General features: G+C 39.3%; 1 protein-coding gene across 2 annotated transcripts in view; it reads right to left on the bottom strand.

The window, feature by feature from the left end:
* Window positions 1-14,878, bottom strand: part of hmcn1 (hemicentin 1) — an 85,804-nt gene that overhangs the window by 4,301 nt on the left and 66,625 nt on the right. For both annotated transcript variants that reach the window (XM_026290767.1, XM_026290768.1), the window contains exons 69-102: window positions 14,637-14,833; window positions 14,387-14,468; window positions 14,169-14,305; window positions 13,597-13,738; window positions 13,341-13,485; window positions 13,127-13,254; window positions 12,737-12,893; window positions 12,445-12,566; window positions 12,207-12,371; window positions 12,005-12,112; window positions 9,793-9,930; window positions 9,186-9,320; window positions 8,831-9,100; window positions 8,409-8,599; window positions 8,110-8,323; window positions 7,841-7,975; window positions 7,551-7,741; window positions 7,037-7,118; window positions 6,620-6,889; window positions 6,374-6,544; window positions 6,006-6,176; window positions 5,753-5,923; window positions 3,612-3,782; window positions 3,353-3,523; window positions 2,642-2,812; window positions 2,158-2,304; window positions 1,835-1,972; window positions 1,633-1,754; window positions 1,286-1,523; window positions 986-1,048; window positions 763-882; window positions 528-662; window positions 261-374; window positions 48-173 (exon numbers count right to left, since the gene is read on the bottom strand). In XM_026290767.1, the coding sequence (XP_026146552.1) occupies window positions 48-173; window positions 261-374; window positions 528-662; window positions 763-882; window positions 986-1,048; window positions 1,286-1,523; window positions 1,633-1,754; window positions 1,835-1,972; window positions 2,158-2,304; window positions 2,642-2,812; window positions 3,353-3,523; window positions 3,612-3,782; window positions 5,753-5,923; window positions 6,006-6,176; window positions 6,374-6,544; window positions 6,620-6,889; window positions 7,037-7,118; window positions 7,551-7,741; window positions 7,841-7,975; window positions 8,110-8,323; window positions 8,409-8,599; window positions 8,831-9,100; window positions 9,186-9,320; window positions 9,793-9,930; window positions 12,005-12,112; window positions 12,207-12,371; window positions 12,445-12,566; window positions 12,737-12,893; window positions 13,127-13,254; window positions 13,341-13,485; window positions 13,597-13,738; window positions 14,169-14,305; window positions 14,387-14,468; window positions 14,637-14,833 (5,238 nt within the window). The remainder of the gene's footprint in view (window positions 1-47; window positions 174-260; window positions 375-527; window positions 663-762; window positions 883-985; window positions 1,049-1,285; window positions 1,524-1,632; window positions 1,755-1,834; window positions 1,973-2,157; window positions 2,305-2,641; window positions 2,813-3,352; window positions 3,524-3,611; window positions 3,783-5,752; window positions 5,924-6,005; window positions 6,177-6,373; window positions 6,545-6,619; window positions 6,890-7,036; window positions 7,119-7,550; window positions 7,742-7,840; window positions 7,976-8,109; window positions 8,324-8,408; window positions 8,600-8,830; window positions 9,101-9,185; window positions 9,321-9,792; window positions 9,931-12,004; window positions 12,113-12,206; window positions 12,372-12,444; window positions 12,567-12,736; window positions 12,894-13,126; window positions 13,255-13,340; window positions 13,486-13,596; window positions 13,739-14,168; window positions 14,306-14,386; window positions 14,469-14,636; window positions 14,834-14,878) is intronic.

The raw sequence follows: 14,878 nt of genomic DNA, 5'->3' as shown, positions 1-14,878 counted from the left end.
CACACAAATAGTCCTCAGCCCAAAACATAAACAACAACATTACAAACCTATGCAAGTGCCATTGCCTCCTTTGGTCATGCCGGTAGGACAGAGGTCAATGCAAGTGTATCCACCACGTGTGTTTTTGCACTGCTGATCTGAGCGACACACTCTCTGTTTGCATTCGTTTATGTCTAAAGAGAAACAAGCAGCACTTTAGTTGCACAAGTGCATATTTTTACAGACCTTGCTCTATGCCACTTGAGAGGAATTAAACGTACCAATACAGCGCCGATTCCTGAGTTGGTACCCTGGCTCACAAGCACAACGGAAGCTGCCAATGGTGTTTAGACAGTGCTGATGGCAGGGGTTGGATTCCTGACACTCATTCACATCTGCAAAAGCAAGATTACAAGAATTCAAATGTATGCTAGAATGAAGATAATGATAAATAGAGAGCATTAATATACATTACAGTATGTCATGTACAAATATACACATCAGAAATATACAAACATGAACTTAAAAAACAAGGGACAACTGTGCACCTGAGCAGCTCAGCCCATCTGCTGTCCTCCTAAAGCCCCGCCCACATCGCGTCACACAGCGATAGGAGCCAATGGTGTTCTCACAGTCTTGTCCATCATGGCACATGTGACCACCCAATGAACACTCATCAATATCTAGGGTAGACGTAAAGGAAAGCAGTTATTCAGTTGAGATGACAGAAACATCAATATCATACACTACTATTCAAAGGTGAACTTTTTAAAACTGTCATACCCTGACATGTTCTACCATCAGCTGAGATGGTGAGTCCTCTGGGACAGGAACAGTAGTATGTGCCTATAGCATTGTGGCAGGCATGTGAGCAGGGGTTTCCATCGGCACACTCATTCTCATCTTCATCAGCAAAAAAGGAATCTCATCAATGAAACTTTGCATATTCACAAATGAATAATGTTATCTGTATACAGTAAAAGAAAGAAATACGGTCTGACTATACCTGAACAATATGGCCCAGCAGGGTCCAGCTGGAAACCACTGGGACACTGATTACTGCGCTCTCCTGAGGACGAAAATACATCATAACTGGAGAGGGATAGTTTTTAAAAATCATTTAAATTATTACATACCAGTTTGTACTGAATAAACAATTCAATCATAATGCCTATGTTCACACTATCAGTTTTTGTAAAAAAATGCTGTAAAATAATAATAAATACATAAAATAAAATAAGTGAATGACACATCATGGTTTTTTTTACATAATGATTTTTTCCCTTATGCATCTTTTGTAATGTACCTTTAGCAATGGTGGCATGGATGGCAAACTCCAGCATCTCTTCTAGTGGACGGTACAGAGCGCTGATAGCCGAGGCGTGGAGAGTCTGCACCAGATAGGGCATCTTTCCTTTGGAGGGTCTGTATGTGATGGTATGATTCCAGGAGTAAGGCACGCTCACCCTGTCTATACTGAACATACGTGTAGACAGAGCATACAGCTCACCAGGACCAGTCTGGATGTAGTCTTCAGTGTAGTCCTGGAGTTTAAAAAGGATATTTGAATGTGATAAAGTTTATATTGTGTAACATCACATTTTCAAAGTATAAAAAGGTATAATATTAAGTGAAATGTGACTAAGGTTCTACCTTAAGACTGATGTCTGCATTCGTTGGCAGTTGCAGGATGTGTCCATTTACAACAATGTCCAGCAGAAGTGCTCCATCTGAGTCCAGCCCTCGAGCCACATGAGTCATTCTGAGAATCTCTCCTATAGTCAAAGCACAAATTAAATTAGGAAAACTTAGAGGCCAAGTTTTTAAAGATCTCTATACATCATTGTGACCATACCTGTGGCAAACTCCACCTGAGTCTCACGTTTGAAGATGCCATCTGTGAGAGTGTAACCGTTGACGGCTTCACCCAGCTCCTGTGCTGTGGTCCAGTATATGGGGTTCAGGATAGAGATCAACTTCCTCATAGCAGGGCCTAGATTATTTAGCAGAACATATACAAGCATAGACTCAAATGTAAACATTTCTTAGTACTAAAGCCTCACTACCATGTCACAAAATAATTAATGTACTTACAAATACTATACAGTACATGTTTAGAATAGAAAAATATGATGAATTGCAGCTCATAAAAATAAAAACTCAGTAGCAGACACTGACCGAGACTCCTGGGTATGTTAGTGATGGTGGCCTGTATAACTCTCCCTCCAGTGGGACTGCTGGAGATGGTGGCATTGAGGATGGCAATGCCAAACTCCACATCGTTAATGTTCCCAATGATGCTTCCTCTGGCTTTCTGAGGGCCACCTTAGAGAGCAAAAACAGCAAAAAATGTAGACAATCTGCACTATCATATCTTGTGCAGTTAATTTAAGACCAAGGTCAGACATTAACCAGTGATTAGTGAAAGTTGTATAAAATGTGTCACTAAATTCTCTCATTGTACTCTATGCTTAATAAGAAAAGGGTTCATCCTGTATTTGATTAGATTTTATAGGTAAGAGTCATCATATTTCTGAAAGTAATAATAATGAAAAAGTGTGTGTGTGGGGGGGTGTATTTATTATTTATCATAATAAATATGATAAATTGACAAAATTGTATGTAAGTCTTTATAAACAACCATAAACCATTGTAAATGTACCTGGACATGGCTGTATATTACATCTTGATAACTGGGTGGAGTCTCCAGGGCAGGGGCGGCCGTTGTTGCTGGGTGATGGATTGTTACAGAGTCTAACACGTGTCCGTTCTCCACCTCCACAGGATGCTGAACATTCTCCCCAGGATTCCCATGAACCCCACTTACCATCAACTTCACCATACAACAGAGCACAGAAACGGGTGTAAGCAGTTACAGTAAAAATGTATCCAGAAAATATAATTCAACTACTAATTAAAATAATCTTGTAAATCATAACCTAAAAAAAATCACATGTAGCATCTCTTGTATATTTATTAATGTATAGGAACTATGGGTCTGTGTATTGTACAATATTTTAAGGAGAAGTTACATTTTTCTTCAGTAAAAAAATCATTAAATTGTTCAAAAGTGACAGTAAACACAAAAAAATTATGTTCTTTTGAAATATTCTATCTATATTTTAAAATATTTCTGAAATGATTCAGAAAAATATAACTATTTCAACAAAAATATTAACAGCACCAAACAGCATATTAGAATGATTTCTGAAGGATCAGTAGACTGGAATAATGGCTGCAGAAAAATTCAGCTTCACCATCCAAGGAAGGAATCAATTTTAATGTTTTAAAACATTTTAAAATATATTTAAAATAGTATATTATACTCCCAAATTCATACTTTTGAACTGGAGTATTTGTATGAGTGCCATACCAGGGCAGTAGGCTGTGTTGCACTTCTGGATTTGAGAGTCTGATCCAGTACATGCTCTGCCTCCATTCGCTGGTCGAGGATTGTCACATGTTCTGTAGCGACGCATTTGACCACCATTGCAGGTTCTGCTACAGCTTCCCCAGCTGTTCCATGGGCCCCAGTTACCATGAACTATGAAGAGAAATTATTTGTACTTGCTGCTTTTATTATTACACCAATGTATCTGCTTGTTTAGCACATATGAAGTGTGCTTACTCACTTGGACATGGTTCATTGTTGCAGAAATCAATATGGATGTCATTTCCCTCACACTGCCGCCCCCCATGATGGGGGGTGGGACTTGCACAGATACGTGTCCTCTGCCTTGTACCACCTCCGCAAGAAACACTACATGCCCCCCAACTTACCCAGGATGACCACTTTCCATCCACTGTAGAAGAAGGGAAGATAAGATAAGACAATGCTTGTTAAACCTGGATTTGATTAATCATGAAATAATGGATGTGTGCAGACTTAATAACAGGGTTTCTGCAGGATTTTTAACTTCAAATTTAAGACCTTTTTAAGACCTGCACAAATAAAATTAATAGTATATGAGCGATGTTGGGCAATGTCTATAGTACCATATTAAACTGTAAAAAAAAAGTTCTCTCAAAAACTTTTAAGAAAATGGATGAGTCAAAAGAATTAATTATTATATACATTTTAACAATTATTGTCGATAAAATATTATATCAATTAAATAATATAAATTAAGGGTATGCGATATCGACAAAAAATTATATCTCTATCATTTTCTGGGATTTTTATCGATAACGGTAATTAGATAATATTTAGCTATAGAGTGTGTTATTGTGCTGATATCTCATGTCTAATTGTGCTAACAGCTGGCTCCTGAATTCTTTTGATATTCTTCATATTGTGTGAGGTAAGTTCACAGCAATAATAGAAATGAATAATTTCCTAGTTGTATAGCCATTTTTTTTAATGTGCACCATTTTTTGAGTCAAATTCTTGCATTTGGGCTTTTACCAAGCAAACAAAATCAGTATCAACAATCTTTGCAATGCAGAGGAAACACAGAAAGCTGGATTAGAAGTGTCATTTAGATGCATTTACACTTTGTTTAATGCATCTCTGAGGGACATGGAATACTTTTACTTTTAATACATAAATAATGTTTTGATATTTTAAACATAAAACATTGAAAACTGAGTTTGAAATTATTAAGAAAATTAAAAGGTACCTCAAATGTGAAATTAAAACTGCCAGTAGGTGGCAGCAAGTCACTGTTAAGTGAGTCATTGAGTTTGAGCTGAAACATTTACATGGGCGATTCATTCAGAAATTAAACACCGTTGTATTGTTCAGAGACACAAAGCAGTGCTCTGTCTGTGTTTGGAAATATTTTTGTTGAAGAAATAAAGAAAAAACAGTAAATACGGTGTCTAAAATGTAACTCCTTGTTTACTGAACTGTTGTATAAAATCAATATCACATTTGTAATCATGCTGTGAAAAACGACACTCTTCGTGTGATATTAACTATGTGAAATATAAATTTTCTGCCCCATATCTTGAAGTATGTGATAATTCTAAATGCATTTTAATAGACTGATTCAAGTAGTGAAATAACGCAATATAAATGTGCATTCCCGCGCACTAGTCTGACCTGCCAGACTTCATCATGTAACGTATTCTAAACTCTGTATGCATTTTGTTTGCTTTTCCGCAATATACTGGATAATATCAAATCGCACATAGTTAAAAGAAAAATTATTATTGCACGATTCGCAGACCACATCGCACACCCCTTTACATTTTAGATTTTTATAATGCCTTATAATGCCCTCACATTTAAAGCTCTGCGTGTTTGCAGGGTAAAAACATGGGACGATTTTCACATTGGTCTGAACAAAACAACAGTTGTATTAAAAATGCTCATTCATTCTGCCAGTAGGTGGAGCGTTTGGTAGAATATAACTGTTTGCCTGGCAATAGCAGAACACAAAGCAGCACAGCACCAGAGTTTTTTAATGATTATTTAAAAATAGATTATTTAATGAAATCATGACGTTAGTCTTTTGAAGTTTAATCGTCACATTCAGCCATATCGCAATTCTGGTCTTTCCGTCCCCAAATTTAAGACCTCCTGAAATCATAATTAAGACTTTCCGGTATAATTTAAGACTTTTTAAGGCCTAACTAAATGTAAGAATTTTAAAGACTTTTTTTAATACCCGCGGAAACGCTGCTTATAAAGTTTATCTAGAACCAAGATCCTTCAAAAGAAAGACTAATTTGGGAAGAATATTAAAGAAACTGTTCAGCCAAAAAAATTTATTCTGTCATGATTTATTTATTTACCTTTATCTATTATTACTTTGACCAGGATGCTTACCAGGGCAGTTCCTGTCACTGCACACTTGCGTCTGTGCGTCAGATCCTTCACACAATGGTCCTTCAAATGAGGGTGGAGGGTTGTTGCAGAGTCTTAGCCTAGTCTGCATCCCTTTGCCACATGTTTCACTACAAGGGCTCCAAGGCATCCAGGCACCCCAGTTCCCTGCCACTGGCAGATAAGAAGCCAGTCAGACTGATAAAGACAAGATTTGTCCATGCATAAGGAGGAGAAGGTATGTTCCTCCACTCACCTGGGCACGGCCTTACACTACACATGATGGCCTCCACCGCTTTGCCCTCACATGCTCTGCCCCCATGCTGTGCAGGAGGATTACTACAAGCCCGCACCCTAGTTCTGTTACCCTGACCACAGGTACGAGAGCACTCTTCCCAGGAGGACCACTCAGACCAATTACCATCCACTATAAGGACAAAGAGAAAACATGACAAACAGTACAAACATGTTTTTACACAATTTTTTATTGTTGTTTGTTTACTATATTTATATATATATATATATATATATATATATATATATATATATATATATATATATATAACAATGACTTCAATGTAGTGCCCTGCTTAAAGGAGCAAAATAGATGACAATCTATATTACCTGGGCAAGGTTTGCCTTGACAGCTGCGTGTTTCTGTTGCTGAACCTATGCAGTGGCGTCCTCCATTCGCAGGAAATGGGTTATTGCACTGCCTCAGCCTCTTCTGCACTCCTGTGCCACAGGAAACACTGCAGGCTCCCCACTCCATCCATTCAGAGAAGCCTCCATGAACTGCGAAACACAAACAATTCAATCTCCCATTATAACACATCTGACTAAAAAATGTAAATGTGTAGTTTAGCTCACCTCGCACTGTGAGGGTCACACGCACCAGCACAGAGCCTAACAGATTTCGGGCCACGCACTGATACTCAGCTGTGTCCTCTTTCTGAGCACTACTGAACCGCAGAGAACTGTTATTCAGCATGGTGATTCGCTCATTACCCAACAGAGGCCATCCCTGACGGGACCACTCGATGACAGGCACAGGCTCTCCCTCTGCCTGGCAGTTTAGCACTACTGTGGAACCTGCGTCAACCACCGTCTCCACTGGCTCGACAGTGATGGTAGGAGAACCTGTGGAACAGCACTGATGTTATTACAGTAACACAACCTGCTATTTTATGGTTTTTATTGCCTGTGTGAGTATTCTTTGTGACTTTGACTGCAGATGACTAACTTTAAAGGATATGTTTTCATTTTAGGTTTGAACTGTAGACTTACGCTGTAAGGTCAGAGTGACTGTTCTTTCCACCACTCCTGCATCATTTGTGGCCACGCACATGTAATTTCCAGCATCTTCACTCTACAACAATACAAACCCATTAATTATTTATTAATTTTACAATGAGGAAAATACAAACAATTAAGGAATTTTTTATAAAATTTTGTGGATTGATGGCAAAAATTTTATGACCATAACTCTTGTTTTATTGTAAAAATAATAGCCTGGTATCTTCAAAAGTCAATATACTACATTATTTTATTAATTTTCACCATGATCTTTAAGACTTTTTTTTTATTTGTGGTTGCAAGCAGTTGAGTATTTTGTGACAATTATTTTTAATTATTAAATTATAATTATTATACACAGCAGAAAAAATATGCAGGTAATGGACTCTATTTATCTTTGCTTTGAAATATGATAAAAGTTAAAGAAATAGTTTATTTTGGAACAATATCCCGTTTTTCCCTTGCTGCACAGTATCTGTGACTGCAGTGTGCTGTGCTTGCTTACCACTGTACCGTAGATGGCTAGAGATCCGTTGTCAAGCTGGCGGATTCGGTTGCTTATTTGCACATTGATGCCTTTTTTGCTCCACTGGATGGTGGGCAGAGGGTCTCCTCGTACCTCACAGTTAAGGATGGCATTCCCTCCCAGGGGCTCAATGCGATTTGAATGAGCATCTCCGTCTATTATTGGTGGTTCTGTAAAAAGTGGAAAAGAGATTCAGGTTATTCACACTGCACTTCCTTTTGATTTTAAAAGCAGAAAATGTAATCATATAATAGAATGCAGATGTCTACCTTTAACATAGACAAATCCCAGAGATTTGATGGATCCCACGCTGTTCTCAGCCACGCAGGAATAAGTGCCCGAGTCATCTTTACTCGCACGCTCAATCACCAACTCGCTGTGGCCATTAGCATGATCATACTGAGCTGTGAATAGAAACAATACTTTTCTTATGTTCACATAACAGTCTATTGACACAAACAGCATAACTAATAGTCCTGAACTACAGGGGATGCAAACTGTGGGTATTTGTAGGCTCAGTTAGAGGGATGATCTATACCAGGGATGATATTGTTGTTGAACGCCCATGTGATCTTTGGGGGAGGAATGCCAGTGACTCCACAGGTCAACAGGAGGCGCTCTCCCTTGTTGAGAGCCACATCCCCCAGGAGTTCAGTGAAGGCTGGATGTGTGTGGATGGACAGACCAATGGTGCGACTGTCCTGCCCAACTGAGTTGGTGGCAACACACGTGTAACTCCCAGAATCTTCAGGCTATATTCACAGAGAGATGTCTCAGAAAACTGTCAGAGTATGTACACATTTTGAAAATAAGCAGTTTGAAGATTAGGACTCTGACCTGTGCAGAGTCTATGAGCAGCTCTCCCGTGGGCAGGACTGTGTATTCTCCGGTGGTCTCGGAAAGTGCAATGTCATCTTTCTCCCAAGTGATGTTGGGCTGTGGGACTCCGTCTGCCACGCAGGTAAGCAAAGCTTGGGTATTCTCCACCACAGACACCTCTGATATTCCTTCACGGATGGAGGGAGGTACTGAGAAGAAGAAAAACATTTATGTTTTAGGCCTGTATAGCTTATTTTATTTATTTATTATTTGATTATTAATAAAATAAATGAAATAATTATTAAACAATAATTTAAAAGCTGGTTTACTAATATTTTACTAGTTATTATTATCACTATTATAATTTTCTACCAGATGGTAAATCAATCAGTTAAATTATCTTGGTTTTTGAAATAAATCCATCTATCGTCTTGACTCACTCTGTACAGTGAGGCTCATCTCCAGACTGGTGGTTCCAGCCACATTAGCAGCAGTGCAGGTGTATCTGCCTGTATCTCCAGGTTGGGCAAAGGCGATCTGCAGTGCTCCTGTGCTGAGGACTCGCTGCTGCACAGACTCACTCAGCAGCTGCCCGTTCTTGTACCAGGTGACAGAGGGAGTGGGGAAACCCTCTGTGTGGCACTGCAGAGTTACAGATGCATCTAGTGCCACAGTGTACACCTTGATGTCAGATGTTATGACAGGGGGCACTGCAAGAAAAGTAGAATTTAGAACATTTCATAGACCACTTCCAACAGACATCTTAATTATCATCACAGCCAATGTGTGTCTCACCCTGCACTCTGAGTTTGGTTTTCCCCAGTGCAGTGCCTGCTGGATTCTGAGCCACACACATGTAGGTTCCAGAATCCTCCACTCTGGCTTTAGAGATCTGCAGGCCGCCATTGGGGAGCACCGTAAAATCACCTCCTGATGATGAAAGAAATAAAGCGATTAAATTAATCACTTAATAATTAATAATTAAATTACAATTCAAAGGTTTGGTGGTCAGTATGATTTAAAAAAAACATATATAAAAAGATTTTTTTTCAAATAAATGCTGCTGTTTTGAACTTTCGATTCATCCAATAATCACAAACAAGTCACACACAAAAATATGTTTTCAACTTCGTTAATAAAGAACTTTTTGCAGCCTTGGTGAACATAAAAGACTTTTTAAAACATTACAACAAACTTATTGAACCAAAAGTTTTGAATGTTATGTATGTAATACAATATAACTATTTATAATTGGGTAGATTGAGAATTAACTATTTACAATCAATTAAATATTTATTTAAATAATAAATTATTATTTAATTAAATTTAGCAATTCAATGGTACTGTAAAGAGATGAAAAGCTTGCTGAAAATGCCCACAGTGGTACAGCTTTTGTTCTCACTTGCAGTAAAGATGTTAATGCCCTCTTTCTGCCAGGTGATAGTTGGGCGAGGGGAACCTGTTGCTCTGCATGGCAGGGTCACATGGTTGTTCAAAATCACATCCAATGTTGAGGGGTGTGACTGTATTACCGGAGGTTCTATAAAATATAAATACAGACAATTATTAAATGAAAAAAATGACAAAGTGACAAAAATTGTAAATAGGAAAATAAATAGAGTTGTTCCGATTCCGATACTAGTATCGGAAATATCTCCGATACCACAACAAATTCTGGCATCGGCATCGGCGAGTACATGAACCCATATACCGATCCGATACCATTTTCTTAAAAAAGACCTAGTTATGACCGCAAGCTTTGCCTAACCGCTGCACGGTTCTTCTTCGCTGCTCAAAATGCATTGAAAACACAGGAAGTTGTGCTGTGTTGCCACAAGCAACCCCTGTTTAGAGCAGCGAAGAAGAAATGAAAACGCGTTAGCAGCAAGGGGCAAGGAACTCGACCGGAAGTTGAAGTCGGGTGGGGGCTGCCATCTTTTAGCAGAACTTCACTTGCGTTAGCATTCCCATTGACTCCCATTCATTTTGGCGTCACTTTGACAGCGAATAACTTTACATCTGAGGCGTTTAAAGACTCTGTTTGTCCATTATTTATTTCTAAAGATACACGACAATGTATAAAGGGCTCCATTACCTTCTATGTTACATTATGGCCCCGTATAAACAGTTTTTGTAAAAAATAGGCTAACGATTGCGTCATTACCACTCGGCGCTCTGTCGCATTACCGTACAGACAGGAGGAGAAGCTCGCAGGCAACTAACTTAATATGGCGTACTGGCGTTACATTTTAAAATACTATACAAAATAATTAATCAGAATACTTACTCCTGCTCACTCACAACAAAGAACTCCCCGCTCGAGCTCGCCGTCTCTGCAAGATTAACGATGGCAGTTTGCACGCACAGCTACTAGAAGATTTACATCTGTCAGACAGGTTGCTGACGTCGTCAAGCTTCGTTTGAGTCTGCGCGTCAGAAACGGAAGTGCTAAAAAACGCTAAAACTGGGCTTCATTTGTCTCAATTCAGTTCCAATGGGGTCGCTGTGTCCATTTCTTTTACTGTCTATGGTTAGCAGCCCTTATCTATATATGACTGGATCACTCATCACATTCTAAACTGCCAAAAGACAGTGAAGCCGCTACTATATTATAGATCAGTGGTTAGCAGTATGTCTCTGTAGTACCGGTAGTTACAGACTCTCGAGTATATTCAGTACCGGCAACTGCGTTCAGTCGCTTCCGTGTAAGTCAAAACGCAGGGCTCCAGACAGTAGCCGAATATATACTAGTGTCTGTGAATATTAAACTGCAAAATACTATTTAAATATTACTCCCGCAAAATCTACATCTCTGTGGGTGACTGGCACAGATGCGCGAGAGCTCGCTGTTTTGTAGTCTCTGCTGTGTGTCATGAGGACACGAACGCATAAACCGTCACTTCATGAGAATTTACCGTTTCATTTGAGAATACTGTCATATCATAAACACAGACACTCAAAGATCTTCATGGCAGCCCATTAAAATAAATGTTTGGTTTACATGAGTAAATTGACAATATATAAAGCTACTGTTGTAGCCTACAGTAATAATAATACATCTCTATAATAATAATAATTATGCCTAGATGGTTGCTTGTTTTTTACTTGTTTTTTACTTGTTAGAGATTATCTGATTAATAGATCTTTTTTTATATTCCTAGACTTATTTGTTGCAGTTTTTTTATACAGTTATATTGTAAAACTTAAATACCTTTTTTAGTTTGCGGTGTTAGATTTTTGGCTGCATTTGAAGTTCTTTTTTGCATAAGAAAATAAATAATACTGTCAAATTCATGTTAGATAATAAAAATACTGTAATAAATACAGTAGTTCACCATGTATTTGTTCATGTTTTATTGAGGGATCTGTCTGAAGCACACCATAAAAAAATTCTAGCAATTTACACAGGGCTAGTAGTATATACAGCTGTATATACAGATATACACCCAGGTATCGGATCAGTACTCGGTATCGGCCGATACCCTGAGCCCAGGTATCGGAATCGGTATCGGGAAGAGAAAAAGGGTATCGGAACATCTCTAAAAATAAATGTGGAGTCAGAAACTTTAAGTGGCACTTTTAGAAGAATGTTGGGGTTTACTGTTTTCTCTTACCATGTACAGTGAGCTGAACGTGTCGGTGGGCGGTGCCCGCAGCATTCTTGGCAACACAAGAGTAACGACCTGAGTGACTCAGATCTGCAGCTGGGATCTGAAGAGGACCTAAGAGAAACCCGGGAAACAGAACTGTAATATTCGGATCGACTTCAAACTTCAATTGATTTTGTTTTTTACACTGTTACTAGATAAAGCTCACCTGATGGTAATATCGTATAGCCCTCTCCATCTTTAGCTAGTCTCAATCCATCTTTGCTCCAGTATAGGACAGGATGAGGCACTCCAGAGGCAGTGCAGCCAATGATCACCGGGGACAGTCTGCTTACCACCAGCTCTGTGGCCTCATCAGCAATAGAAGGAGGAACTGTAGAGGGAAATAAACATTCAGTCCTCCTGAAAGTCACATACAGATGTCATACACAGAAGAAGGGATTCACCATGTACAATCAGCTGAATGGCTCGGCTGTCCTGGCCTGCCTCATTGGATACAACACACTCGTACAGTGCTGTGTCTTCTACTGTGGGTGCGATGACAACCAGAGAGCCTGACGACAACAGCCTGAGGACAGAATGCAAACTGATAAACCGGATGCAATCATGAATCTCAAGTGTCTTATTGTGCGATATTAAGCATTAGGGTCCTACTCTGACCCAGACTAAGAGTAATGCTCATTTGGTTGGAGATACAGTCAGAGGTGAAAAGTGGAGAGGGAGAAAACCTGGCTGAACCTGTACATATTCTGGTTCTGGTCAGTGTTAAGGGGTTGATCATTTTTGGTCCAGCGAACGGAGGGTTTGGGGATGCCGGTGGCCTCACAGGATAGCGTGGTCTGGACATTGACTGTCACAGTGATGCTAGTGGGACCCTCGGTGATAGAGGGTGGCACTGGTGTAAAAGAGAACATCTGTGTTTACTGTATGTCAGGACAGTTCCCTAACATATTTAATAAACAAGATATTTAAAAACAGTGATATGCAAACACATTAACTTATAAACATGTATACCTAGAATGCAATGGATAAAAGCATCTCTCAAATGCATTCATGTGTAAATGTACATGAAAAGCAACAGGCATATTTAAGATTTAATGAGTTCACTGCATATATTTCAAAACTCACCGTAAACCTGCAGATCTACTCTCTTGCGATCTGTGCCTGCCTGGTTGGTGGCCATGCAAAGGTAGCGTCCCGTATCTGTCACCTGTGCTGAGAGGATGTGAAGTGAACCATCCTCACCAAACCTGTACCTAAACGTATTGGGTGTTTGTTATTCACCATGAACAAAACTGAGAGCTGTGAAACACTCAAGTGATCTGTGCTGCTGAGTGCTGACCTGGGGTTGTTTCCTGCCAGGATGGCTCCATGCTTCCTCCAGGTGATGCGCGGAGCAGGTACTCCATTCACCACACACTCCAGAACCACCGGTTGATTAATATGAATTGACACAGACTGAGGACCGTCCTTTATTGTAGGAGGGACTGCAAAAAAAATGTTTATTTTAGATTATGCTGTAAATATGCTCATAGACATAAACCCACAATATTTTCCCTGCTCAAAGTGCCTCAACATATATAGAAATTGCTGATCACCATTGACACTAAGGTTGAAGTGGCGTCTGGTTTCTCCAGCAACATTGCTGGCCACGCAAGTGTACTGGGCACCATCTTCCAGCTCAGCATTGTTGATCTGCAGGTAACGCCCGCTGGACAAAACACGTACCCGTGGAGACATCTAGAGAAAGCATTGCAAAAGCTAATTAACACGAATGCACTGCTTTATAATCAACTTTTCTATCACAGTTCTTTTAAAAACATAAAAAAATATTAATAGTAGAGTATATGTAAAATATTTTGAAATATAGTAAAAAAAAAAAAAAAAAGTAAAGGAAAAAGTAGAATTTCCCTGATTTAAAAACTTCTTCAGCTTGTATTTAAGGAGGAACTTTATAAAATCTATAACAGGAATATGAACATGAAAAAATCTGTCTACATTTGCATTATACATTTACCAGATCAATTTAGCAACTTACAAATAAGGAACATAGGCAATTTATTATAGAGGTGTTTTCATTTCTGCTATTTGAAATTCAAACCTCATCTGTCACATCAGAAGTGTTGTAACTCTATAGGTTTTAATATTGAATGTTATTTTCATTGAATACCTTCAGAGGGGCTCCATCTTTAAGCCAGGTAAGGGTTGGGGGTGGAACTGCATCAGATTTACATTCAAGAGTCACCTGTCTGTTTTGCAGGACAGACACATCTTGCACACCTCTGTCACCAGCAATGTTGGGTGGAACTGTTGGAAAAGATTGTTTTTAAGTAAATTATGTGAGGTGACATTAGTTTGAAATGATGGAAAACATTTTAACTGCCCCACCATGTACTCTGACAAGAAACTCTTTATCATCATCTCCAGCAGGGCTGGTGGCCAAACATGTGTATCTTCCAGTGTTCTCCACCTACACGTGTTTGTAAACATGCAAGTCAGCAGAAGAAGGAAAAACATAGGAAATAACGTTCAAGTAGCACAATGTGATTATGGAATTTTTAACACTTGAGCAACAACTTAAACAAGACAGGACCAGGAATGCTACTCCCCATTTTGACACAACATTTTTATTTCCTACCTGAGCAGAAGCAACTCGGAGCACCTCTCCATCTCTGAGGAGCCGTATACTATCTGTCTGAGGCAGTGGCCGGCCATCCTTCAGCCAGGTCAGTGTGGGTAAAGGTATGCCATCAGCCTCACAAACCAGCTCCAGGACATGATTCACAACCACAGAGACCTCAGCAGGCGCACCAGAACCGTTGATCCGTGGTGGGTCTGAGAGACAGGGATAGATGTCAATGAGTCTGTGACAGGAGTCAG

Source organism: Carassius auratus, chromosome 20 (genome assembly GCF_003368295.1).
Source record: "Carassius auratus strain Wakin chromosome 20, ASM336829v1, whole genome shotgun sequence".
NCBI classification, from domain to species: Eukaryota; Metazoa; Chordata; class Actinopteri; order Cypriniformes; family Cyprinidae; genus Carassius; species Carassius auratus.
This window is presented reverse-complemented; position numbering and strand designations above follow the sequence as displayed.